At 41.7% G+C, this 27292-nt stretch overlaps 2 protein-coding genes and 5 non-coding genes across 8 annotated transcripts; all 7 read right to left on the minus strand.

Annotated features, from left to right (window-relative positions):
* Positions 1-169: 169 nt before the first annotated feature.
* Positions 170-10398, minus strand: spsb3a (splA/ryanodine receptor domain and SOCS box containing 3a). Of its 2 annotated transcripts, XM_072694105.1 has the most exons (7): positions 10064-10398; positions 8652-8798; positions 6309-6486; positions 5985-6172; positions 5634-5736; positions 5220-5345; positions 170-4015 (listed from the first exon to the last, which is right to left on the minus strand). In XM_072694105.1, exons 2-7 carry the CDS (start codon positions 8775-8777, stop codon positions 3654-3656), a joined length of 1083 nt encoding a protein of 360 aa, XP_072550206.1. In that variant the 5' UTR covers positions 8778-8798; positions 10064-10398; the 3' UTR covers positions 170-3653. The 2 variants fall into 2 exon arrangements, with proteins under 2 accessions (XP_072550206.1, XP_072550207.1); XM_072694106.1 differs by lacking the exon at positions 10064-10398 and having other exon boundaries at positions 6309-6481; positions 8652-8793.
* A 2265-nt stretch (positions 10399-12663) lies between these two features.
* atp6v0ca (ATPase H+ transporting V0 subunit ca) lies at positions 12664-16542 on the minus strand. The gene is made up of 3 exons (XM_072694098.1): positions 16261-16542; positions 14633-14816; positions 12664-13802 (listed from the first exon to the last, which is right to left on the minus strand). Exons 1-3 carry the CDS (start codon positions 16331-16333, stop codon positions 13598-13600), a joined length of 462 nt encoding a protein of 153 aa, XP_072550199.1. The 5' UTR covers positions 16334-16542; the 3' UTR covers positions 12664-13597.
* Positions 16543-19427: 2885 nt separating this feature from the next.
* On the minus strand, positions 19428-19499 carry trnac-gca (transfer RNA cysteine (anticodon GCA)). Its single transcript has one exon. It is a non-coding gene; the product is annotated as a tRNA-Cys (tRNA).
* Positions 19500-20095: 596 nt separating this feature from the next.
* Positions 20096-20167, minus strand: trnac-gca (transfer RNA cysteine (anticodon GCA)). Its single transcript has one exon. It is a non-coding gene; the product is annotated as a tRNA-Cys (tRNA).
* A 238-nt stretch (positions 20168-20405) lies between these two features.
* On the minus strand, positions 20406-20477 carry trnac-gca (transfer RNA cysteine (anticodon GCA)). Its single transcript has one exon. It is a non-coding gene; the product is annotated as a tRNA-Cys (tRNA).
* A 238-nt stretch (positions 20478-20715) lies between these two features.
* Positions 20716-20787, minus strand: trnac-gca (transfer RNA cysteine (anticodon GCA)). Its single transcript has one exon. It is a non-coding gene; the product is annotated as a tRNA-Cys (tRNA).
* A 320-nt stretch (positions 20788-21107) lies between these two features.
* On the minus strand, positions 21108-21179 carry trnac-gca (transfer RNA cysteine (anticodon GCA)). Its single transcript has one exon. It is a non-coding gene; the product is annotated as a tRNA-Cys (tRNA).
* Positions 21180-27292: the final 6113 nt, after the last annotated feature.

A 27292-nucleotide genomic window follows, 5' to 3' on the forward strand; every position in this document is an offset into this window, starting at 1 on the left:
ACATTTCTGTGGGTTTAATTTTTGAACAAAAAAAGAAATAAAAATCTACTAAAAAAAAAGGTCTGAGATCTTATGTTGTACTTATGACAGTACATCTCTTTATTACAAACAATATATCATTATAATGATTCAAATACATCTAATAATAATGAGAGTATCAAGTTGTGATTTTATGTTGTAATTATGTTATAGAACATTTCTTTATTGCAAAACAAATCTCATTATTATAAATGACATAAAATGCACATAATTATAGCATATAACATCTTATGATGAGAAATAATCTTGATTATAATCTTATGTGATAAAAAGGTCATCTTTTGTCAGTGGCGCAGTTGATTGAACTGATCAAATTTCTTCTCTGTGACTTAAAAATTGCTCAGTTCTTACATCCATTTTTTAATATAGTAAAATAAGTAAGTTCTAGGGTTATGTTTTACATATATTAAAGATAGATAGAGAAGATCACACAGAATATCTGTATGTATGCTAAATAGACAAAAGTATTGGGACACCTGCTCATTCATGGTTTCTTCTGAAATCAGAGCTATTAAAAAAAAAAAACAGTTTATCCTGCATACATTGGAGTAACTGTCTCTACTGTCCAGGAAAGGCTTTCTACTAGATTTTGGAGAAGCATTGCTGTGAGGATTTGATTGCATTCAAAAACAAGAGTGTTATTAGGTGAGGACGTTGGATAGTCACCACCCTACCCCAATCCCAAACTCCCCAACTCAAGTATTACATGAGGCACCACCATCAATTCAGAGAATACAGTTCCACTGCTTCTCAGCTCAATGCTTAGGGGCTTTATACTCCTCTAGCCAATATGTTTATCTTTATCTGATACAGAGAGTCCTATTCTATCGGCAGAACTTCTCTACAGAGACTAGACAAGCTGTATGTGTGTGTGTGTATTTTAACATCTGTGTCAGTAATTGATGCAACATAAAGTGTCTGAATGTACAGTAACGCTAAACGTAAAAAAATCACATTCCAAGTTTAAAAAAAAAAAAACAGTGAAAAGTCTAAGTACGCAACAGATGAAGCAGATCTACACACATTGAGACAGTGGAACATACTATAGGAACCCACCCTTATATTAATGCTGATATTAATCATTTATTACGATAAAAAAAAAAAAAAAAACCTACACCTCCAGACTCTTTGTCTGTGCATATATGATTTTTCTTCCTTTAATCATACTTTAGGTAAAAGGCCATGCTTAACATATAGTAAAGAGAGAAAAAGAAATACATACAATATGTACAGAACACAGCATAGAGGATCTGTATGTATCTCTATATACATACAACAAGCAGAAAAAAGTGCTTTAATGCATAACATTTTTTTTTACTGTGAATTACAAAACCTATACACACTTAGACCCCATACTGGTTAAATACGCCCCTCACAGAGAGATGTAAAAAAAGGAGTATGCTTGTAAGAAGAACAGGGCCGGTACATTGCTCAAACTGTTCAATCATTTGGATGAAGAAAATCAGCTTTTCTGGCTGATTTTAAAGAACTGACTGTGAATGTTTTGTCACGAACATGGACACTGACGCTGCCCATCTGCTGGTCTCCATTACAAATCTGTACTCTGGAGCAAATGGCCAACAGCATACTTGATTAATACAAGGGTAGGAGGTGCCACCCAGATAGCAACAGAGATAACCAGGCTAGAACGCATCCTAATGATGCAATTATCCTCATTATTATCATACAGTATTTTGTAATACTGTCTTTAACAGTTCTGAGAGCATCTCTGCCATCTTCCAACCACTACTAGAACCTATGATGTGGCCCAGGATTGGGTCATAGCACCACTGCTATCTGGGAACTGAGGAACCACTGTACTACCAGCTTAACTCCGGAACTACCCAGCCACTGCAACTGGCCTGTTTCTGCACAGTCACTTCATTTGACATGTCAACACTGTTACCCAGAAGTGTGAGAACAGACCCCTCATGTTCTACACAAATGCTGGCAGGTCCAAGAGCAGGTCCAAAACCTCATTCATGCAGGTGCTTGATACTAATGTTTCACACATTAGGACAGTTACCAGGGATTACACTACGATTACACTGACGTACAGAAACTGAAGCAGATTGAGGACATTTCCCACCACCCAGCAAGAAAGCAACACACCCATAACACCATCAATACATTCACTGATTAGTTGGACAAAGGTATGCAGAGCGAGATGATGGAAGCATGACAGCTATTTTAAAAGCTCATAAATGTGGAACAATACAAACATGGGACAGAACAGAGCAGACACAGCCCACTGTCAGATGGCAATTCAGATACATACACTCCTTAAAAATAAAGGTGCTATTAGTTCTTTGAGTGATGCCATAGAAATACTTTTGGTTTCATAAAGAACCATGTTTGTAATAAGATGGTGGTGAATCCTGCTTTTGTTGGAGTTACTCCCCAACTTAAGTATTACATGGAGCACCATTCATTATTCCAGAGAATACAGTTCCACTGCTCCACTGCTCAATGATGGGGGTTTTATACCCCTCTTCCCCACACCTGGCATTAGGCATGGGGCCAAATGGTTCATCTTTATCTGCTCTGGAGAGTCCTATTCTATTGGCAGCACTTCTCTAAAAGGATTAGTCAAGCTGTGTGGGTACAACTTAAAGTAGCTGAATGCATTCACTAGAAGGGATGTCCACAAACATTTGGACATATAATTTTTACTATATGTAAATTGCTTCTTTACCAATTTAGAAGTTTTTGGGTCCTCTATGACAAGAGCCATTTGTAGCACCTTTCATTTTAAGTGTGTACTGTGGTGGGTCAGCAGAGGTTGGCATAGAATTGTAGGGTAAATTGCTCTGGTCCAGCCACATATCCAGGACATCCAATGCCAGCACACGACACAAATAATAACAAGGACAATGTAACAATTGCTATAGTTGTTCTCACATTTAGCACCTTCCTTGAACTTCATTCAAGTGAGCGTTAATTTCAGCATCTGTCATTATAATGATGCGTTTTGCTGACTTGGATGGTGAATAAAATTCCAAATTGTGCACCACAAGGTGTCAGAGAGCTAATCAATACTTTCCTATATGATCTATCCAAGTATCCGTTTGAGCCATTTGGATACTACAGATCCAAGCTCTGATGCAGTACAGACTCTAAGGGCAAAGAGCTGAGAGTCACGGATAAAGACAATATTGAGATGATAGGGGGGTAGCATAGAGTCGCATTACTTTCTGTCCTAAAGCAATGGAAGAGATAGTCAGAAGAAAGGAAAGTCAGTTCGCTCTCCAGTCATGATGCTTCTGATTGTGTGTGATTGCTGTCGCCCATAAACAAAAGTTCTGTGTTTCCATGTCTTTCAAGACTCCATACACTAAAACGTGCCTTTGACAGTTCCATAGAAGTTAATGTTCAGGACTGTTCGTTCGATTGCGTGTAGAAGATGTTCAATGCAATGAGCTTAACTGGACTGAAATTTGATTCTTCAGTTCCTTTTCGTTCTTCACTTTTCAACTCCATTAACTGACTTTGAGTGACAGCCTCAAGAAAATAAAACACTTGAGGGTGAACAATAGGAGAGATTGACCATGTATTAAGTAAGAGAAATAGAAAGTGTGCGTATGTGCGTGCATGTTTGAAGGAGAAGCAGTGGCTCAGGTCCAGCGGCAGCGTTTCCTCTGGCACGCCTCAGGGTCAGAGGCGCAGCCTTCTGAGTCGCTTCCCGACGAAGGCCCAGGCGGCGTGTGTGTATTCGAGTTTGTATGCGGATGTGAGTGGTCCAAGCTTAGCACCCAGCCGAGTTTAGAGTGCAGGAGGTGCCTGAGTCCAGGTGGAAGGGGCAGCACACCGAGGGCATCGGCTCCAGAGGGGAGGAGCTTACGCAGACGCCAGCAGCAGAGGTACTGGAGAGAGGTGGGAGCGGAGACTGAGCGGATCACCTTCATGCTGCTTTTGGCAGCGGTGGAGCACGCCATGGGATACACACGCTTGTTTTGAAGTTCCGTGGCAGCTACACCTGGAAAATGTACATGTATATAAATAATTACTTAATAAAAAAAAAGGGGGGGGGTCCAGGGGTCCCATACTTTTTGTGGAAAACATTTTTCATGACCTTCCAAAAATAAAAAAACAAACAAACAAACAAACAAACAAACAAAAAAAAACACACATCGGATATGCATAGTAAAAGTTTCTCAATATTAATATTGAGAATTAGTCATTACTATTTATATTATTTCTATATGCATCCATAAGATGATCATTTTTCTATATATGACTACATGACACATGGCTCCATAGCTCACTAATCTCACTAATATCTTCAGGACATTTGTGGAAACAATTATAGAAAGCAGTTATGAGCCCAGTAGCAATATCACAGAGCTCTCATACATATGCAACAGTTTTACTAGCCCTTATTGCTTTTAATTAAAACATGTGTGCTTTTGTCCAAAACTGTATAGTGCTATTTTAACATTATGGCAAAATAATACACCACCATCAGTAGTGCATTCATTTATGTAGTATGCATAATATATTAGCGTGCCAAACTGAGACTCAATGGGTCACAGTTAAATCAATAATCAGCATAGTGTATTAGTGTATGTTTTTAATGCAGCAATGCTCTCCTTGATGGATAGATTTATTAGGGTTCAACTACCTATTACATGATGATGTTCGGAGAAATTATATTTTCTATATATATATATAATTTTTATCTTTTCATATTGATTTTAGTGTATTTGTGTTAGAGGTACAGCTAAGTGTTACATGAGTATGTAAATGATATGAAGTAGTTAATATAAATGTTCTGATGTGTAATGTGTTAAACCTATACTGATTAGGTGAAAAGAGGGTACTCCTGAGAAGGCTAAAAAAACGAAGTTAACAAAGTTCTCACGCTCAACTGGTATGTTAACTAAAGTGTAGGTCAAGGTCTGGTCTGCACTTTCCACAGCATACATTCAGAGCACTACATTCACAGCAGCATAATAAAACTTGTTTTCTTGCCAACTGGTTCATTTCTGTGCACTTCAAAACATGAGGAGTGCAGAATTCCACAGAGTGGAATTATGCCTCTTATAAATATACAGTATAAATCCGCATTTACTATCCTTGCAATTGAATTAATATAAATCTAAATAAGGGCAGTAATAATAATAATAATGATGATAATAATGACACAGCTTTGCCCAGAATGTTTGTGAAGTGGTGCTTACCAATGCATTTGCGGTTTTTGAAGAAGGTGAGAGTTCCATGCCAGGTGTCAAGGTGAACTCCTATGATTGATCCCTGACCAAATCGTGACGAGAAGCTCATTTTGTCACCATTGTGATGTAGCAGCCCTAAAACACAAACAATAATTCATAACTTACATTAAACTGATACATAATATGAAATATGAAGCTGTATAAAATGCAGCCTATTGTTGCTGTCATGCAAAAACTTTGCATCTAGCATTAGCTTTTTACATTGCATCATAAATGCATGATAAATCAATAGAAATGTTCCAAAATTACTTGGAATTATTTTTAAAATAAAAAAGTTATGGTGGTCTTTTAATTCTCGTGTAAAGCTGCTATTTTGGAGATATTCTGTGTGACAGTGACAATATGTATTTTATCTATATTTACCTGTATATGACAGGCCCCAGCTGTCTTCATCTTTGCCCAGTAAGCTGCAAAATGTGTGTCTGTATTTGTCCAGATTCACATCTGATGTGCCAATGCCGACCATCTACAAAATGCACCCAATAGGCTCTCTTAAATTTCCATGCACTCTTTCAGCTTGTACAATGATAAGTCATTCAGCAAATGTGTAATTAGCTGCTGATGTCAGTAAATAATTGGTTAATCTGTTTTGCTTATTTCTGGCTTATTTTCTTCACATAATAGTGTCAGAAAGCACATAAGCAAACCGCATTATCAATATTAAACCTCTTAGATTCACAAAACTAAACAGACACGCACTCACTCAAACCTTACCATGTCTGTGCCGTACACGGGAGAGGTCATTTTGATCTCCCAGAAGTGCTGTCCCTCCGAGAGCTCCTTGGAGCCACGGATGGCTGCCGTGCCACAGCTGTACTCCGAATGGAAGCTCACCTTTCGGTTCTCGCAGCTCAGCAGTGTGGCGGCTGACCGACTGCCCTCATCCCACACCCAGTCAAACTCTGGCACACGCACATGAGCACAAAGCACAGCCAAACAGAGACTCAATGGGTCACAGTTAAATCAATTAAAAGACTACGCTACGCAAGAGAAAGATGCAGGTGCAGAAACGAAGGCAGCCAGTTGAAGCACTCTTACCCTGGTCGTCCTCACCACAGTGGCAGTCCCGCAAGCGTGTGTAACTGCGCAGACGTGGGTTGCAGCTGGGTTCCATCTGCGAATCGCAGCTGCAGTATGACTCTCCGGTTACTGGCACTGCACTTGGCACTGATGGCACGATGGCAGAATACTCGGCTTCCGAGTCTGAGTCACTGTACTGCAGAACACAAACACTCAGTTAGACGTGCTTTAGGAGGGCTGTCATGATTGCAAGATGCTGACCAAAATTACACCAAAAGGACTCAATGGCAATTAAGTTAAAAAGTTTACATGACAGTTTACCTGCACAGGACCCAGTAAACCACCGCCTTGGCTGACTGTTTTCTCTAAGCATTATTTTACTTGTTATCCAATTTCTTTTTTGTAACAAGACTAAATGACAGACTGCCCTCATCCCACACCCATTGTGTAGAAATGAAAGGATTGATCTGCTGTTAATCGGTATCAGTGATGGGTATCGGACATAAAAATGACTGGTCCATTTCTAGTTTACCTGCAGTAGTACCCAGGAAATTGCTTATGTATAAACGTACATCTCATGGCTTGCTGCCACATTGCTCATATTTCTGCATTACTTCACTTTATTAAATCATTATTCGATTTAGTTTTCTTATGTTTTTGTTGTGCTATCCTTTAGATTTTTTCTTGTGCCGCTGACTCCAGTGGCTCAATCAAAAGAGGCTTGGACCTGGATTTATTTTTGTAGTCGAGTGTATTTTGTACATTCCTCTAGAGGTGACTACCTATCTTGCCTGAGCGCACGGCCACGTCTTCACAAAAGCATGTTGACAACATTTTTTGACAAATCGAGTTTCAAGATTTAGTGGGAGGGAAAAGTCACCGGAGTGTACATTTGTACATTTTTCTCAAATGAGAAAGCTATTGGCATTTCATGCTACAGGCACTCTTCTTACTAGTTCGGCAGCATACAGCCTGGTCAAAACACTGTTAAGTGTGGTTTGAGTGTGAAAAGGCTTTAAATATTTGATTGTGGTGTATATACACCAGCAGTCCTACAACTGCCCTGCACATTTTAGAGATTTTCTGATGCGCCACATCCGCTTCAACTCAAGACATGCATGTTAATTAGCTGATTATTTAGAGCAGGTAACGCACCAAAGCATGCAGGGAAAGGTGGACTTCAGACCTATGTTTGGTAAACTCTGACCTATACAGATCTATACTAGCATCATATTAGAGTCTAGTACACCTGTTGTCTATAGCCTGTATGACCTGTTGCCAAGTACACATATGCAGTCTGTTGTTTTCCTTAACCAAAATGTGACGTTTATTTGAATTCATGGAAAGTGTAAGAGCACTACTTACACAGTTTAGACAGTACAGTTTGCAGATTCTGTATGTGTTGCAGTTTTAATATACTGGGCAAAATTATTTCCCAATAGCTTTAAAATAATCACCAATACATGGAACTTTGGGCTAAATACATAGACATAAACTCAACTCTTGCGCTTGCAATATCCAGGAAAGGGTGTGTTTAGTGTATATTTAGATCTTGTGAACATTTGAGATGTACATAAAACCACATGTGAACTTTGAGACCGGCTGTGAGCTTCTGTTGTCAGTTATATATTCAAAGGGTTGGTTATTTTGGGGGCTTTATTTTGAGTGATGACCCAGCCAAACTATACACCAATCAGCCATAACATTAACACCAACTGCCTAACACTGTAGGTCCCGATTGTGCCGCCAAAGCACAGCATTCGAGGCATCCACAAGACTCCACAAGACCTGGCACAAATATGCAAGTAGCAGATCATGCAAGATGTGAGGTGGGGCCTCTATGGATTACATCAACGTGCATTAGGTGCCCATGACCCTGTCACTAGTTCACAAACCACTTTGTTAAGTATTATCCACTGCATACAGGAATACCCCGATTAGGCCTCTCCAATGTTATGGAGATGTTCTGACACAGTGGTCTTGCCATTAAAATCTGGCCCTAGTCAAAGTGGCTCAGATTCTTACACTTGCCTAGTTTCATCTTGATCACCTTCAAGAACGAACTTTTCACTTGCTGCCTAACAGATCCCACCCCTTGACAGATGTCGCTGTAGATAATCAATGTTTTTCACTTCACCCGTCAGGTGTTCCAATATTATGGCTGATCGTGTACATACAGTAATATAATTAGCTCTGTGCAATCAAGACACAATATTTAAAAAAATCTAAAATGATATAAAGCTTTTAAAATATGTGCATCGATACAATGCACAATTTGTGACACTGTTTGGAAAGGGCAAATACACGTCAGGTACATACCCACACATGCAAACAAGCACACACAGACAGACAGACACACACCTGTAGGCGATCACAGCCCCACTCCTCGCTCTCTGAGGCCAGCACCAGAGCTCTTGCATCCGCATCACGCCGAATCCCACTCCACACGTAGCGCCACGCCCGGCTGTTCCTGCTGCGCCTGGACATGCCAGCCAAAGGCCACCACAACTAGGACCAAGTCAAACACTGATCACCAACCATCCTCCAGGACATCCACCTTCTTGCAGACTCAAGTTAAACCCAAACCTAACACGGCCCATGCAAGTAATCAAGACCTTCGAGACCTGACATGACCCTGATCAGCAGGAAGGCAGTTTTCCAAAAGTCAGGATGGTGTGGAGAGCAATTTAGTGCCGGAGATTCCCCGTCCCCTGCTTTCTTTCCTCCGTTAAAAACACACCCAAACCAACAACGGAGAGGCCCGTCCTGAGCCACAGGTGCAAAATCGGGAAATTGACAGGTAGAAAGTGTGCATAGTGTGGAGTCCCCAGGCATGGTAAAAACTGAGGGCACTTCTAATAAGGTAATTTAAGGTTGGTGGTTGGTGTGGCGCAACAGATAACACCACTACCTGCCAGTGTGCTACCACACCACGTGGAATACTGGGGTTCGATTCCCAGTCTGGGTGACTATCCTGCGCTACACCAATAAGAGTCCTTGGGCAAGACTCCTAACACCACACTGACCCTCCTCTGTGATACGAGGAACCTTGTAAGTCGCTCTGGATAAGAGCGTCAGCTAAATGCCATAAATGTAAATGTAAATTTAAGCTTTTTGAAGCTATTAACTGCACAAAATAAAGTGATTTCCCCCATTACTATGCAGAAACAGCCCATATATACTGCCTAAATGTTATGAATATGGGGCTGACAGTGACCTCATGTCACAACAAGACACCACATCTGTCTATGTTACCTTGATGGCGAGAGAAACAGAACAGAAACCAGTGTGGTGGTCTCAGGACCTGTTCACTGCCACCCAATTTGGTAGAGGACAGTCTGACACTCAAAGCGCTGGAAAGGAGTGAAAGGTGTCTTTCACTCGTAATTTAGTACCTAGCACTAACTAGTTAAGCCTCTATCTGCAGAAATATTGAGTCTAAAAACACACTCCATGCAAGTATCAGAAGATCTCGTTGTTTATGGCCTACTCGAACTGGCTAGCTAGCTAACTACCTAGCTAGCGAAATTAGCCCTGCTAAAGCTTCTTCCTTTTTACGATTACTCCCTCCTTACTGTCCAAGTCTTATAAAACGTAAATAAGTAGCTGGTTAGCAAGAAAAAGGTAATGTCACCGTGCAATTACACTTAGCACTAGCTACTGAGTGCTGAAGATAACCCAAACCTTTAGCTAGCTAGCGAGAGCACCAAGTTAGCCTACGTTAGCATTAGCAGCCCGCGGTCTGTAAACCCTACAGCTTATTCCCCATTTACCAGCTTTGTAGAGGTCGCCTAGCCGTCCTCCGGGCTCCTTCTCGGCCTGTAAAAACGTGACTTAACGTAAAAACAAGCCAGAATACAGCTCAAAAAGACGTTTCTGCGAAACCGCCCAACTCGGGCTTCTCGTCACTAGCTGTCACACTCTTTCTATGACCTACTTTTGGCCGCGGACGTAAACAATACAGGACCGGAATCCAGCCCCCTTTCCCCGCACAGGCCAGAGAGGAGATTGGTCACCCAGCTGAACGGGTGGGGTCGCTTTTGGAGCTGTCGTAGACATTGGTTAAAGTCACTTGTCACTTTAAGGCTCGTGGGTCTCAAGGTTGGTCGTTAAAGCAGGTTTTGTGTGTCTCCGCTAGCTTCGTCTCTGCGCTACTGGCTGAAAACGGAGCCGCAGGCTGTGGGGAAGGAGGCAGAGAAATGGGGTCGAGCGGCGCTGACCCAGAATCGACTTGAATTATATTAAAATCCATGACGGGATTTTACACCAGGTTTTGCTTAGCAGCTGATAACTCTGGGTTTGTTTGGTTTTTTGCAGCTTAAAAAAAAAAATATTAATTAATTTTTTTTTCAGTCTTCCAGGTACCAGTTTCCTGCCCGCCATGAAAACCTGCAGCATTTGTGGGATCTGTGGTCCTAAAGCGGAGGGGGAACATGCCCCTCCCTGTAGCAGTGGGCATGATGCAAGATCTTGTAGGACCTGTATTACTCTTCATTACTCTGCAAAGTTAAGCTAGTTTATGTATATATATTTTATGTTTATGTATATTTATGTAAACATATATATGTTAAAAATAAAAAAAAAATATATATATATATATATATATATATATATATATATATATATATACACACACACACACACACACACACACACAGTCACATACAACCAGTTTTGAGCCGGTAGTGTAGCTCTGGAAAATATTGCTCAGATTTGGTACATTTAAAATCCTTCAGTCTTAAAGGGAATTATCACCGATTATCCTCATAATTAGGTCGTTGACGTGTAAACAAAGTAATTTACAGTAGTTTGCTGTGAAATACTCAATTTTAAAGACTTTTACACACTCGAAATTGCTGCTGACCACATCTAAAATGCTCCTAAAAGTGATGTTGGAGACATTGGTTTGCTTAAAAACAAGAAAATAAATAAAAACACTGTACATTTCAGTGTTTCGCTGAACATTATATTAAATATTATTAAAGCAATATTTTCCTTGTAGATTTCCCACCACTGGCTGTTGTCGGCCTCAAGGTTGCTGGGATTCTCACACTATATTTAGCAAAAGTGTAGCTGATCAAATTGCTGTGGTGTATCCACAAAAGGCCCGTCCATGTGGCTGGCATCATGGTAGCTTCACCAACAACTCTGGACACCCATGGATCTGCTCGTGATTTTATGTGTGCTTTTGTATGTGTTTTTAGTTGACTCCATAACCTAGAAGGAAAAGGGTGGTCACAACATATTACTCTGCATTAGTGATCAATACAGCTATGATTGATCAATCTTATCTTCTGTACCTAGACTCTTTCAGTCACAACTGTGATTAAAACTCAGCTGTGACCATAGCAGTCTTGATTTAACCATATGCTAGGTGTTCTATACCATACACAACATTTGATAATGTACTGTAGCTGTACTGTGGACCACAGCGGAGTAATTTAATGTGTAAAGTACTACTGCAATTGAATACTTGTACTTTTACTTAATTACAGTTCCAAGAGAGAAAACAGAAAACCTTTTACTCCTTATATTAGAATTTAAACCGTAAAATGACTTAAAAAAAAGCCATATTTTAAACATCCAACCAGATTCATATCAGTGTTTGTCAATGTGCTCCACCCAGTACTGAATTTTAAGACTCCCGTTTTGACTGATTAGTGTTACAGTCTACAGGTTTAGACACCCCAGGCCAAACTGTGTTTTTCAGTAAACCACATGACCCCTGCATGCTACACTATTATCTTCCTCTGTGTTCACTAACACTGCACCAACTGACTAACCCACACCCTCCTGCTGACTCTCTTGAGCCAGAACTTGTAAATTAGAAATGTGTATAGATTGCTGCAATCACATGATCTCCCTCAAGGCCTCCACAGGATTTTGAAGATTACAGTGCTTCTGTAGCTGTAGGTCAGCTCTAAATCCATAGTATTCATGTTGTTGAACAGTTCACGTACTCAAAGATATCAGCATGGCTCCAGTGCTCTAGGGCGCACCCTGTGGCCAACAAAAGCAGAAAAAGGCTATGAGGGGGTGTGGCGTTTCTGTTGAGAAGCACAGAAATTGTGATAGACAGATGGCAACCTGGGGACTAATCCCTCACCCAGCACACCCTGAACCTCTTCCTCTTTTGCCTTAGGGAGATGCCAGTGCATGAAAGTATTGAGCGGTATAACTGATATTTACCAAATATAAATAAACAAATATTTAAACCTGTGAAAGTGTTATCAACATGTCTATTGTAGGTGCTTTGACCGCTGCAGGATGGTGTTCACTGTGTGTGCGCGCACACGCATTTGCATGAGGATTAAAGACTTAGGAGGCTGTAAAATATACACATGAATAAATAATAAGCAACTCGAGAGAGGAGGAAGTTGAGGAAATTTTATTTGGAAACAGGACGGGCTGGGCTGGTGTTCGCCCATCAATGCAACCAGAAACAGTAGTAACTACAGGTATAACGCTACACATGTTCAAAGAATGTCACCTTAGAATTAAAACATACACATTCACACTCACTCACAAACGTACGCGTGCATACACTCAGGACTGCACGCTCTGTAAACTTCCACACCAATATCTTGAAACAGACTAACAGATCTCCATGGTAACCAATGATTACATCCAGAGGAACTCCAAGCACAAATTACCCACAGTGCAATTGACCTACCTATACAGATATATATTTCTGATACATGTATTTATATATATAGATCATTGGGATTTCAATAAAGACTTTGATCGATTTAAACAGTTTCATGAACATTTCAAAATCTTCATAAATAAATCTGTGGAAAACGAACAAAAAAAATGCTTTTTACTTTTTTACAGTTAGGTCCTCAACATCTGTGTTAATCAGAAATGGTCCCAAAATTTGAGAGAAAAAACAAAACAAAAACCAAACAAACAAAAAATGATTTCTTCAAACATGAGGAAAACAATGACAAAATAAAAACGCAAACAAAGAAGTGTAGTGGCAGGGGTCAGGGAATCTACCTAAACACCAACAAGACAAGAGCACAGGCTACACAGCGCATTTACAAGGGGACGCATATCAGGCTACTATAATACACACAGAGAGGAGAGTTCTCACAGACATTTACTTGCCCACCACACACACACATACATACATACACACTTACACACATACATACACTCTCCCCTCTCTTCGGTTCTTGTGTTGTAGTTACTCAATGTGTTTCATTAGGTGGATGTCTGAGTTGGTGTTTGTGTGTTTGTAGTGGGTGGTTGTCTGTATTATAATAACAATAATAATAATAATAATAATTAATATTTAATGTAATTTACTTGGTGGAGAGGATAAGGGCAACAATAAGCCCATACAGCCCCAGCACTTCAGCGAAGATCAGAATGAGGATCATGCCCACAAAAAGACGAGGCTGCTGGGCTGTGCCCCTGACTCCTGCATCCCCCACAATACCGATGGCAAAGCCAGCGGCAAGACCGCTCAGGCCCACACTCAGCCCTGCACCCAGGTGAAGAAAACTCCTGCAAGACAAAAGGGAGGACATTTACAATGTAATCAGAGTCAAAGAGGATAAAGAGGGATAAAATCAGAATGACAAATTTTGTCTTTTTAAAATGTAGTTTAAGAAAATTGCTCCTCAAACTGGTCCTTAAATTTTGCATTATCCATGTGCACTGAAGTACTGATCAAGGACCATCTGGGGAGCCCTGACAACTGGTTACTGCAACCGGTTTCATCTCTACCTACAATATTTCAATCACACCAGCCAGCATGCAATTTTCTGATAAGCTCACATGGCCAAGAAACTAACAAACCATAGTTCATCTGGAAAAATGTGTGGTTTTAACATCAAACCAGCAACAGAAACACACTGATATCTATATGGACCTCCATGTAAGATCATGTTTAAAGGCTAAAATGGGAAGGTTGGATTCCTTTGCTTAATGCCTTAGCCTACTACACTTTACTCAGACGTCTGTGATCTAAATGTACTTCTAAAAGACTGGAAATGTAGTGAGAACAGCTTCAGAGTCACAAGCAGACTATAGCTGCTTTAAAGAAACCAACCAAAAGCAGAAGTGGATTAGAGCAGCACTTGCGTGAATGGCAAGTCAGCAATACTCGCACTGAGCAAGCAGATCTCTTCTTTTTCTTTCTTTTTTTTTTTTTTACTGCTGAGCCCCATTTACTAACAAATTACAAATTTGTTCGCATCCACAACCTGATTTAGGTTCTTTATGTCCTCAAATGTGATATATACTACAGAATAAGGGATTTTACTGCTAAACATTCAAGTCATTTGTACAAGGTCTCTCAAGATGATGTCGATCAGGCTACGGGCATGACTTACTTGTAGAGTGTGACCTTTTCTGAAATGTTATTTGCAATAAGCACGGCCACCACCAAGCCGTAGATGGCGATGATACCCGCCATGACCACGGGGATGATGGACTTCATGATGAGCTCCGGCCTCATCACGGACATGGCAGCAATGCCTGTGCCACTCTTTGCTGTGCCATAGGCAGCACCCAGCGCTGTAGAAGAACAGAGAGTATGAAACACAGGAGCATTAATCAATCAGTGTCAAACACAAAGCCAGAGAATGAATGAACAAAAAAAACAAAAAAAAATGACAGGTACTACAACCAGTACCAGAGTACTGCCAGAGTACTACCATTTCTGGGGGCACAGTGTGAAAGTGAGTAAGCAATTTATGTGCAAGTTAGTAACCTCGCTTCACCGCAGCTGGTCAAGCAACACACACTATTAGTGAACACCTTTCTGGTGTCTACTTCTAAGATGCCCAGCCTCGACACAGTTTACCCTTCTCCATGGTCGGTCGAAAACGTATACGCACGCACGCACACACACACACACACACACACACACACATTTCGGAGAAGCTGCCTTAAAGGAATTAAAGCCAAGGTCAGAAGGTGGAATAAAGCAGTGGGGCATCGCACCGACATCTTTTCCACCCTGCAGTCACATGACAACACCCGGGACTTCCTTCCAAGCTGGACGGAGAACGAGATCTGCGTCAAATTCACTAGTATCATCGAGCCGAGCCGAGCAGTGCCGAGTCGAGCCGAGCAGAGCCGAGCAGAGCCGAGCCGCGCACGAACAGACCCGAGCACCACCGAGGCCGCCCACAGGGTATTGCCTCTCAGTTTAGTCACCGTCAGCTTTCTGTCCTGCTGCTCTTAACCAGCCCGGACGACGACGTCCACATTTAGGGAAGTTATGTTGCTTGTGTTGTGCGTTTCACGACAAAATAGACGCTTCAATAAAACGAGGACACTGTCGCATTGGACCCTGCACTGTATCTGCTAATGTTAATTAGCTAATGGTCTGTCTGTACCGACACGACTCGACGAGCGTTCAGATGCCAAGCTGAACCGAGTCGGATTCAAATTATTTTAGAAATAAATAAATAAAACAAATATAGCCGTCAAAGAGGACCATCAGGTTAAAAGCAACTTATCTGACATTTTACGGGTCATTTTAGACGACGGGGATACGGAGAAAACGTCCTTGCGCAAATTACGTGACCAAGCGGCTAGCGAGCTAACGTTAGCGAGCTAACGCCAGTCTGCCCAGCTGCTCCGGCAATATTCGTACGCAGGCTAGGTTTGCTCTCACGCGATGACGCTTGTTTTTGTAGCACACAAAACAAGGTCAGGTTTTCTCTCATTTTTAAGCAATAAAATCCAACGTAAATAAATAATTTAGACGCATTACGTCAACAGGGACGTCATCCGCCGTGATGGAAACCTTCTCTATCCTTCCCTTCCCCCCCGAAACGAAAAGCTCGCGAGCTGCACCGCGACATATATTCACAGCAACGAGTACAAGACATTTTTATATGTTAAAAAAAACAACAACATAATCACTATCTCCTAATAAACGTTAAATATTTTTTGAAGTTTTCCCCGCGTCGCAACTCAAATCCCTGCCCGCATACGAGGCGCCTCTTACCGCTGAAGACCATCGCTGCTGAGGCGCCCATCACCGCGAAGAAGGGGGAGTACTCGGGGCTTTCGGCGGACATTCTCCTGCTCGTTCAGGACACCGTACAAACAGACCACAGACGGGGAGGCGAAGGGCTTAAATGTCCTCCTTGTTGATGTATCTGTGCTGCTTAAGGTCGCGACTCTTCCACAGCGCCGCTGGCGTTAAAAGAGCCCAGGTTCTGAGTGCGGGAGTCGGTCACGAAGCGCAGAGACCCGGCGGAGATCTGGAAAATGGCGAACTGGAGAGAGTCACGTGACACAGCCATTAGGATGCGATCCATTGCTTTTGTAGGGGAGGTGCGACACATACCAAGAGTTTTCCACGTTTTAGCAGTGATTCATCCACGATATGGCACAAGCGTGTTGTTTACTCATCATTTTCTAGAAATAACACAACGAACTGGTACTGATACAGGGCTGGGAACAGATCGTTTTATTAGTCCAGAAACCCCCCCCCGCCCCCCAGCTGACAGCTGATTTTGGTACAATCCATTGCAGGCTTGTACCGAGATGTGTGAATGCCGTTGCGTTGTATTTTGCCAGCGGCCTTAAGCCGTGGAAACCAGTGAGTTTAGACTGTATAAACCACACAGTATTCAGGATTAGAGACATTGCTGATAGTCCCGTGACTAACAACATGCTTGGATGGCATTCACCCCATACACACACACACACCTGCCCGTTTTAATTTCCAACAGGTCTCAGCAGAAATCGTGACAGCTATAATAGCTATAATATCTGTGGCATATTTAATGATTTCTCCCCTGTATTTGTGTTTACATGGGGCTCTTTTGGCTCTGCTGTTTAAATAGGTCCATAGGTGGATTGGGGAAGCGCCTATTTAACGCTACACGTTACACACCCATATAGGCAGTGAAGGGAGTGAGCACGAGGTCATGTGCTCAGTCTCATATGACACATGGGGGGAGCAGAGGGAAGTCATTCACCCCCCCCCCCTCTCTCTCTCTATCTCTCTCTATCTCTATCTCTCTCTATCTCTCTTCTTTCTCCCCCCTTCTCTCGTGCACGTGCTGGTTATTAAGGTGTGTGTTATAATAATGTAAATATTAATGATGTATTGTATTGGGGAGGTCAGTGTGTTTGTGTGTCACATGGCCTAACTTTGCTCCCTCTTATGTGTGTAGTATAGATATAGTGAAGCTATAACTATACTGTCTGTAATTTATCCGTTCTAAGTCCAAAAGTATCCAGACACTCTATGGGTGCTATGTGCATTTGATTAGGCTTATTGAGACACAATACTTTTGTAATGTAAATGTAACCCTAAGTGAGCAAGCCAAAGGCGACAGTGGCTAAGAAAAACGCCCTCAAAGCTGGAGGAAGAGGCCTTGGGATGAACCGAGACTCACAGGGGGTGAGGGGGGCATCCTTATCTGGTAAGATTAGCTGTTAAATGACTAATAAATTGTATAAAGTCGCCGTAGCATGTCATTTGAAAAGACTTGTGATCAATCCTTCATAAGAATAAGTCATGGTTGTGGGGTTAATGCACTGACTGAGGTGAGAGCAAGTCGTGGCATGTCTACTGACAGTGCGCCGGGGGCTTCTCCTAGCAGTAGTACTAGTACTACCAGCAGACTTATTTCCGTACTCATTTGGCACTTCTGCTCAAATTGTGAACAGCAGGCACCCAGTCAGTTCTTCTCTAAGCTCAGATCATGTAGGAGTCATGTGATTTGAGCTGAGCTGCTGTACCAGGGAAATTTTTGACAGTATGTCGTGGCCTTTTGAGGTTTTGAGAAGAGGAGCTACTTGGAGCAACGTCACACAGTTATGCATGAGAGGTTATTTTATAGGCTTTCAGATCTCAAAGAGCCTTCTGAATGAACCTTTTGCACCTCTATCTGTCTGTCTGTCTGTCTATCTATCTATCTATCTATCTATCTATCTATCTATCTATCTATCTATTTATCTGTCTGTCTATCTGTCTGTATGTGTCTGTCTATCTATCTATCTATCTATCTATTTATCTGTCTGTCTGTCTATCTATCTATCTATCTATTTATCTATCTGTCTGTCTGTATGTGTGTCTGTCTGTCTGTCTGTCTATCTATTTATCTGTCTGTCTGTCTATTTATCTATCTGTCTGTCTGTTTGTCTGTCTGTATGTGTGTCTGTCTATCTATTTATCTATCTGTCTGTCTGTCTATCTATCTATCTATCTATCTATCTATCTATCTATCTATCTATCTATCTATCTATCTATCTGTCTGTCTGTCTGTCTATCTATCTATTTATCTGTCTGTCTGTCTATCTATCTATCTATCTATGTATCTATCTGTCTGTCTGTATATGTGTCTGTCTGTCTGTCTGTCTATCTATTTATCTGTCTGTCTGTCTGTCTGTCTATTTATCTATCTGTCTGTCTGTTTGTCTGTCTGTATGTGTGTCTGTCTATCTATCTATTTATCTATCTGTCTGTCTGTCTGTCTGTCTGTCTGTCTATCTATCTATTTATCTATCTGTCTGTCTGTCTATTTATCTATCTGTCTGTCTGTCTGTCTGTCTGTCTATCTATCTATTTATCTATCTGTCTGTCTGTCTATTTATCTATCTGTCTGTATGTGTGTCTGTCTATCTGTCTATTTATCTATCTGTCTGTCTGTCTATTTATCTATCTGTCTGTATGTGTGTCTGTCTATCTGTCTATCTGTCTATTTATCCATTTATCTATCTGTCTGTATGTCTGTCTGCTTATATATCTATTGATCTATTTGTCTGTTCGTCTGTCTGTCTGTCTGTCTGTCTAAATCCTTTGTAAATGAATGTTTTACTGCTCAATGAAACCAGGTCTGATTCTGGTCACGTTATTGTCCTGAAAGGTGTGTTACTGACTATGCCCGCTAGATGTCTCTATACTCCTCGTATCCGCTCCACATATAAACGCTCGTGCCGCGCTGCTGTGTCTACGTGGCAGCACCGGACGCTTCGTTCCGAGCAGTGGTCTGCGTTTGTTGTCGCGAGACTCTGACAGCGGGAATATAATACAGAGAATCCGTTTTCGCTTTAATTTCGCTATTAATTAGACGGGATGTGTCTCTATGTGCAAGAGAGTTCCGTCAGGGGGTGTTTTATTGACCATTCACAACCTGGTCAAAAGGTGTGTTTCTGAGGGGGCACCCGGATTTGAACCGGGGACCTCTTGATCTGCAGTCAAATGCTCTACCACTGAGCTATACCCCCTGCGTGCTGGAGACGCAGACTACACTGGTCAGAATGATTAATCCTCCTCTCTCTTTGCCCCTGTTAGATGCTATTAGTCTGGTCTATAATTTAGAGGGTTAATCTCTTTCACACATGTGATTATGGGTCAGTGTGGAGTGTGTTAGGGGTCACTGGTGTAACAGTATGGAGTGTATTATGAGTGTTTGCCCTGGTAAAATATAAAAACAGCCTGGTCAGCTGTTTTAACCAGCTGTTTGTGTTTGATGTTTTTGCTGATGTACAAGCATGATCAACCTGACCAAGCTAGACCACCAGCATGACCAGCAAGACCATGATGGTCAACCAGTATGACCAGCATGACCAAGCATAATCAAAAGCAAATGCAACATTTTCTGTGCTGGTCAAGAGCTGGTTAGCTGGTTAACATAGAGCACGTTTTCATTATAATGACCAGCTTCTCAACCACCTTGACCATCAAAGACCAGCCTTGGACCATTCGAAAGCAGGTACCAACAACAGCTGTTTTTTAGCAGGGTGGTGTAGCAAGTACAGGTCAGTGGTGTAACAATGTGGAGCGTGTTACAGGCACAATCTGGTCAAAAAGCCCATTTCCAAGGGGGCACCCGGATTTGAACCAGGGACCTCTTGATTTGCAGTCAAATGCTCTACCACTGAGCTATACCCCCTGCACAGCAACACACCTACACTACATTGCCCAGAAGGATTACTACTCTACTTTCTAGGCACCTGTTACATGAAATTAGTCTAGTCTATAATCTGGAGGTTTAATCACACATGTGAGACTTTCTGGAGAACTGAACAACTAGTATTGATAATAGATTACTGGCGTAACAGGATTGAGGATGTCACGGATACGTGGTGTTTTATTGACTAAGCACAACCTGGTCAAAAGGTGTGTTTTTGAGGGGGCACCCGGATTTGAACCGGGGACCTCTTGATCTGCAGTCAAATGCTCTACCACTGAGCTATACCCCCTGCACAGCAACACACCTACACTACATTGCCCAGAAGGATTACTACTCTACTTTCTAGGCACCTGTTACATGAAATTAGTCTAGTCTATAATCTGGAGGTTTAATCACACATGTGAGACTTTCTGGAGAACTGAACAACTAGTATTGATAATAGATTACTGGCGTAACAGGATTGAGGATGTCACGGATACGTGGTGTTTTATTGACTAAGCACAACCTGGTCAAAAGGTGTGTTTTTGAGGGGGCACCCGGATTTGAACCGGGGACCTCTTGATCTGCAGTCAAATGCTCTACCACTGAGCTATACCCCCTGCACAGCAACACACCTACACTACATTGCCCAGAAGGATTACTACTCTACTTTCTAGGCGCCTGTTACATGAAATTAGTCTAGTCTATAATCTGGAGGTTTAATCACACATGTGAGACTTTCTGGAGAACTGGACAGCTATCATCCAGTTATTCAGTTCAGTTACAGTTTAAGCTTTATTAGTATGACTGTATTTAGTCCTTTACAGTGGTGTAACAGTATGGAGCTTGTTAAAGATTACTGACGTGACAGGATTGAGGATGTCACGAATACGTGGTGTTTTATTGACCAAACACAACCTGGTCAAAAGGTATATACTTGAGGGGGCACCCGGATTTGAACCGGGGACCTCTTGATCTGCAGTCAAATGCTCTACCACTGAGCTATACCCCCTACACAGCTACTCATCTACACTACACTATTCAGAATGATTACTACTCTACTTTCTAGGCAGATTAAATTAGTCTAGTCTATAATCTGGAGGTTTAATCACACATCAAGTCAAGTCAAGTCAAGTCAAGTGGGTTTTATTGTCATTTCAACTACATACAGAGTACACAGTGAAACGAAACTACGTTCCTCCAGGACCATGGTGCAACATAGACACTGCATACAAGACACAAGTGCAACACAAACAAACAAGTGCGAACAGACAACACAACACAGTACAGACAGAGGATAATAAATAATTGACGGTAGTGTGCAAATTGTGCAATGTGCAATAATAGAGTCCAGTGAGGTAGTAAAGTTATTAGTGCAAATGCTTGTGCAAAAAATGCTTCCCATGTTATCTGGGGTAAATGGTTGGAGAGAGAGAGAGAGAAAGAGAGGGAGAGTGTACATGTACCAGAAAGATATCAGTTCAGAAGTTGAGTTGTGTTGAGGAGTCTGATGGCTTGGGGGAAGAAGCTGTTGCAGGTCTGGTCGTGTTGGACCGGATGCTGCGGTACCTTCTTCCTGATGGCAGGAGGGAGAACAGTCTGTGTGAAGGGTGGGTGGAGTCATCCACAATGCTGGTTGCTTTGCGGATGCAGCGGGTGGTGTAAATGTCCATGACGGAGGGGAGAGAGACTCCGATGATCCTCTCAGCTGTCCTCACAATGCGTTGGAGGGACTTGCGGTCAGAGGCTGTGCAGGTCCCAAACCAGGCAGTGATGCAGCTGCTTAGTTTGCTCTCTATGGTCCCTCTATAGAAGAGGGTGAGGATGGGTGGAGGGAGACGGGCCTTTCTCAGCTTCCGGAGGAAGTAGAGACGCTGTTGGGCTTTCTTGGCTGTAGAGCTGGTGTTCAGGGACCAGGTGAGGTTCTCCGCTACGTGGACACCAAGGAACTTGGTGCTCTTAACGATCTCCACAGAGGAGCCGTTGATGTTAAGCGGAGAGTGGTCCGGTCTTGATTTCCTGAAGTCAACAACCATTTCCTTGGTCTTCTCTACATTCCAGTGAAGGTTGTACACCAGTCTGTCAGCTGCTGCACCTCCTCTCTGTATGCTGACTCGTCGCCTTTGCTGATGAGACCCAGATGTGAGACTTTCTGGAGAACTGGACAACTATCATCCAGTTATTCAGTTCAGGTCAGTTGTGTAACAGTATGGAGCTTGTTACAGATCACTGGAGTAACAGAATTAAGCATGTTACAAGTTAATATGTATGTATATATGTATAATTCTTATGTAGAACATGCTTAAAAATAAGGTTCCTCAATGGTTCTTTAGTAAGGGCAAATGTTTTATATATAGGACCATGGCAGCTCAACCATTTGGGTGCTTAAATCAGCCCTTCCTAAGCTGAAGGCAGTGTGTTAGAGCAGAAACCACTAAAATGTGTTGGGCAGGGGGTCCTCCGGGATCAGGGTTGGAAACCAAGGTTGGAGGGCCAGATTCCTGCACAGTTTTCAAGCTCTCAAGTTCTTAAGCTCACCTGAATCAACTCACCTGTTAATTGGCCTGTTAATTAAGTAGTTCTGTTAGCAGGGAAATCAGCAAACTGTGCTGGACTCCAGCCCATGTTGCTCATCCCTGGCTGAAATGGTTCTTCCATTTGGTGGAAACCTTTTTTGAAACGGGTTTCAATGGAAACAGCTACAAAAGGATTTCCAACTTTCCATATCTGAAAGATGTGAAACCCTAGTGAATGCTGCCCTTTCCGCTAAACCTAAACACTCAGTGGTATAAACTATTTGTACACTGATGCTCATATGTGAAATCTGCTGGACAAGCATCAGTCCTGCACTCAGGGTTTTGCACCTCACAGAAATGTTCAAAGATAGAAGGTTCATGTGTCACTGCATCATTTATCCCATAGTAGAGGAAGTGAGTAAATGTCTTCTTCTTTCTTTGGAGTGGAATTACTCACATTTTCCAGTTCTTTGTATCCTTGAGATCCATGACACTTCAGTATCTTGTTTCTAAACGAGGAAAGCAAGAGCAACTGGAGCGTTAATGTCAGGACCTCTTAAACATGAATAAAATAGGGCTCAGCTTACCAACATTTCTGATGTCTGAAAAAAGCTGATTGCCATTGTCAGTTCAAGTAGACGCATAGACTTATAAGCTCAGCAATAGGGCTGTATTTGAGATACACTATATGGACAAAAGTATTGAGACACCTACTCATGTATGATTTCTGTTGGAATCAAGGGTATTAAAATGGAACCTGCTTTTATTGGAGTAAATGTCTCTACTGGTCTTGGAGAAGGCTTTCTACCAGATTTTGGAGCATTGCTGTGAGGATTTAATTGCATTCAGTGACAAGTGACCTCACCTCATTCCCAACGCCACAACTCCCAATCACAAAAGTACTGGATGGAGCACCATCCTTCGAGAGAACACTGTTCCACTGCTCCACAGCTCAATGCATTTGCACATTTGTATCAGCAATGGATGCAACTTAAAATAGCTGAATGCATTCTTTAGAAGGGGTGTCCATAAATATTTGGACATGTAGTGTAAGTACACAGCCTAGTTAGGTAGGTTCATAAGAATTTCAACCGTGGCAACTTTTTGAGAGGCTCAGTACTAGGCAGTACAAGGACTATTATAACACATATTCATCCTGAAGGAACGGCAGCGAATGCAATAACTGGAGACTCAAAAAGATCAATATATAAATATTACAATTAGCATGTTATTGGTAAATCTACTCAAACATTGAGTGGTCTTCAATAATAATAATAATAATAATAAATATATATATATATATATATATATATATATATATATATATATATATATATATATATATATGAAGATTAATTGCCCTCTTTACAATCATGGTTTTAAGCCAGACATGCATGCTGTTGTTCCGGATGGTGTGTAACCAATGACTTCCACCAGATGTCGCTGTAATCCCGCTTTTCCACACAAAATGCAGCATGATGTGACGGCCTAATCTGACACCGCTTTTGTGTTTAAATAGCAGAAGACTTACCATATGGTATAGTAATATGATATATATATATATATATACAGTCATGCCCGAAAGTATTCATACCCCTGTCAAAGTTTGACTTAAATTTACTTTTATTTAACCAGAAATTATATTTTTGCCTGGAAATGACACAGGCATCTCCCAGGAGATAACACGATGATGTACAAGAGGCATCATTGTGGGAAAAAATATTTCTCAGCTTTTATACACATTTGAACAAAAAGTGGCATGTCCAAAATTATTCATACCCTTCTCAATAATTAATAGAAAAGCCTTTATTGGCTATTACAGCAATCAAATGCTTCCTGTAATTGCTGACCAGCTTTTTGCATGTCTCCACTGGTATTTTTGCCCATTCATCTTTAGTGATGAGCTCCAATTCTTTGAGGTTCGAGGGTCTCCTTGCCATCACCCTGATCTTTAGCTCCCTCCACAGATTCTCAATTGGATTCAAGTCAGGACTCTGGCTGGGCCACTGCAAAACATTAATGTTTTTGTCTGCTAACCATTTCTTCACCACTTTGGCTGTGTGTTTTGGGTCGTTGTCGTGCTGAAATGTCCACCGGTTCCCAAGGCCAAGTTTCTCTGCAGACTGCCTGATGTTGTTGTTGAGAATCTTGATGTATTGCTCTTTTTTCATGGTGCCATTTACTGCGATCAAGTTCCCTGGTCCATTGGCTGAAAAACACCCCCAAAACATTAGGTTCCCACCACCATGTTTGACAGTGGGGATGGTGTTCTTAGGGTTGAAGGCTTCTCCAAACAATTAAATTTTTGTTTCATCTGACCATAAAACAGAACACCAGAAGTCTTCTTCTTTGTCCAGATGAGCATTTGCAAAGGTCAAGCGGGCTGTTGTGTGCCTTTTCTGGAGAAGTGGTGTCCTCCTTGGCCTGCGTCCGTGGAACCCGGCAGTGTGCAGTGTCCGTTGAACTGTCTGCCTTGAGATGTCGCCACCAGCAGAGTCCAGATTCACCAGGATGGCCTTGGTGGTGATCCTTGGATTTTTCTTCACCTCTCTCACTATTCTCCTGGCCAGCACAGGTGTCACTTTTGGCTTCCGACCACATCTTCTGAGATTTTCCACAGTGCGGAACTTCTTGTATTTTTTTATAATACTTTGCACTGTAGCCACTGGAACTTGAAAACATTTTGATATGGCTTTATAGCCCTTTTCTGACTTGTGAGCGGCCACAATGCACAGCCGCAGGTCCTTAGTGAGCTCCTTTGTCTTAGCCATGACTGTCCACAAACCAACTGCAGAGAGCTGCTTTCTCCTGTTGAGTTGATTAAAACAGCTGTTCCCAATGAATCAGGGTAATTAGGATGCTTTAAAACAGCTTGGACTATTTGGAATGGTATAGAACTTTGGATTTTCCCCAGTTTTCAAAGGGTATGAATAATTTTGGACATGCCACTTTTTGTTCAAATGTGTATAAAAGCTGAGAAATACTTTTTCCCACAATGATGCCTCTTGTACATCATCGTGTTATCTCCTGGGAGATGCCTGTGTCGTTTCAAGGCAAAAATATAACTTCTGGTTAAATAAAAGTAAATTTAAGTCAAACTTTGCCAGGGGTATGAATACTTTCGGGCATGACTGTATAATGTCATTTATACAACAGTAAATCCCGGCCATGAAAACTGATAAGTGTTCTAATGGCTAGATAGTAGAACTTTCTTTTTTTTCCACAAATGCTGTATCACTCTGCTGAACACCGTTGCTAAAAATCATATAATGATTTAGGAAGTAGAAAACATGAATGACTTAAAATGAAACTAAAAGGATTAGGACAAGAATACATAATAACAAAAAACAAACAGAAACAAGAACAAAAACAACAAGAAAAAAACTAGGGAGTGGGAAACAGAGGTCTGTGTAAGGAGCTGGAGGAGGACCTGCAGGCCGTGCAGTCAGTGAGAAGAGTTCATTACTGTGACGTAGCAGCAAGCAGCAGTTGTTGCAGGTTGTAATTAGTTACATGTACAATGTTACATTTTCTTTTACATTATTTTTAATAACGTTTCTGTGAAATAAAAAAAAAAATAAATTGTACTAAAGTACTTGTGTGAGAAAAGGAATCGTTAAATTGTGAAATGGTGGCCAGAATATGTAGCTAAATACTTGCTTCCTTTTGCTGTGTTACTTTGATGACAGCAGCTGACCTGTCTTGTGATCCATCACACGCCTGATTTTGAGGTTTTAGCGTTGAGACTTCAGTTCCTGATGTTATGGATGCACTTATCAGTTTACTACATGTTTAGAGCTTAAATCTGAACAGATATTTAAATATTTGTATTTACTGTATTTACTGTATTGTGGAATAGCAGATTTACAATATATGCCCACATGTTTGTGGACACCCCTTTGAATGAATGCATTCCTCTACTTTAAGCTGCACAATTGCTGGCACAGACGCATGTGCCACACAGCTCCAGGGTACTTAGGTTGTGGGTTCAGTCCTTACTGTGGTCCTTCCCTTGTCTGTGTGGGTTTCCTCCGGGTACTCTGGTTCCCTTCCACCTCCCAAAACACATGGTAGGTAAATCAGCTACGCTGTTGCAACTAGGAGTGAGCGAGTGAGTGAGTAAATGGATGGTACCCTGCGATGGATTGGAGCCCTGTCCAGGGGGTGTTCCTGCACCCAGTGATTCCAGTAGGCCCTGGACCCACTGCTACCCTGACCAGGAAGAAGCAGAGAAGTTCTGATGGATGTCTTCTTTGATCTCTTTGGCTCTTGATTCTCACAGTGGGCTTCAAAGTCATTCTAATTGAGAACAACCAACCTTCTAGTCTTCCAAGGTCTTCCAGTCTTCCAGACTTTGGTTAACCTTTATGGGGTCTGTGGTTGTCTATTAATAAATTCTCTGAGACCTGAGAGACGGTTAAAACACTAGTTGAAGTAAACTGACCTGGTCATGACCTTTGGACACAAAATGTTGAATGTTAAAAGAAACATTTACACAAAGATTGCGGATTCTGCGCGAACCTTTTATCAGTGAACGTGGACATCTGCCAGACACAGGATAGCCAAGCTAGGTCAGAGGGTCTCTAGAAAACTTCTAAAAATCTTCTCA

The sequence above is a fragment of the Salminus brasiliensis genome, chromosome 12, assembly GCF_030463535.1.
Source record: "Salminus brasiliensis chromosome 12, fSalBra1.hap2, whole genome shotgun sequence".
Classification (NCBI taxonomy): Eukaryota; Metazoa; Chordata; class Actinopteri; order Characiformes; family Bryconidae; genus Salminus; species Salminus brasiliensis.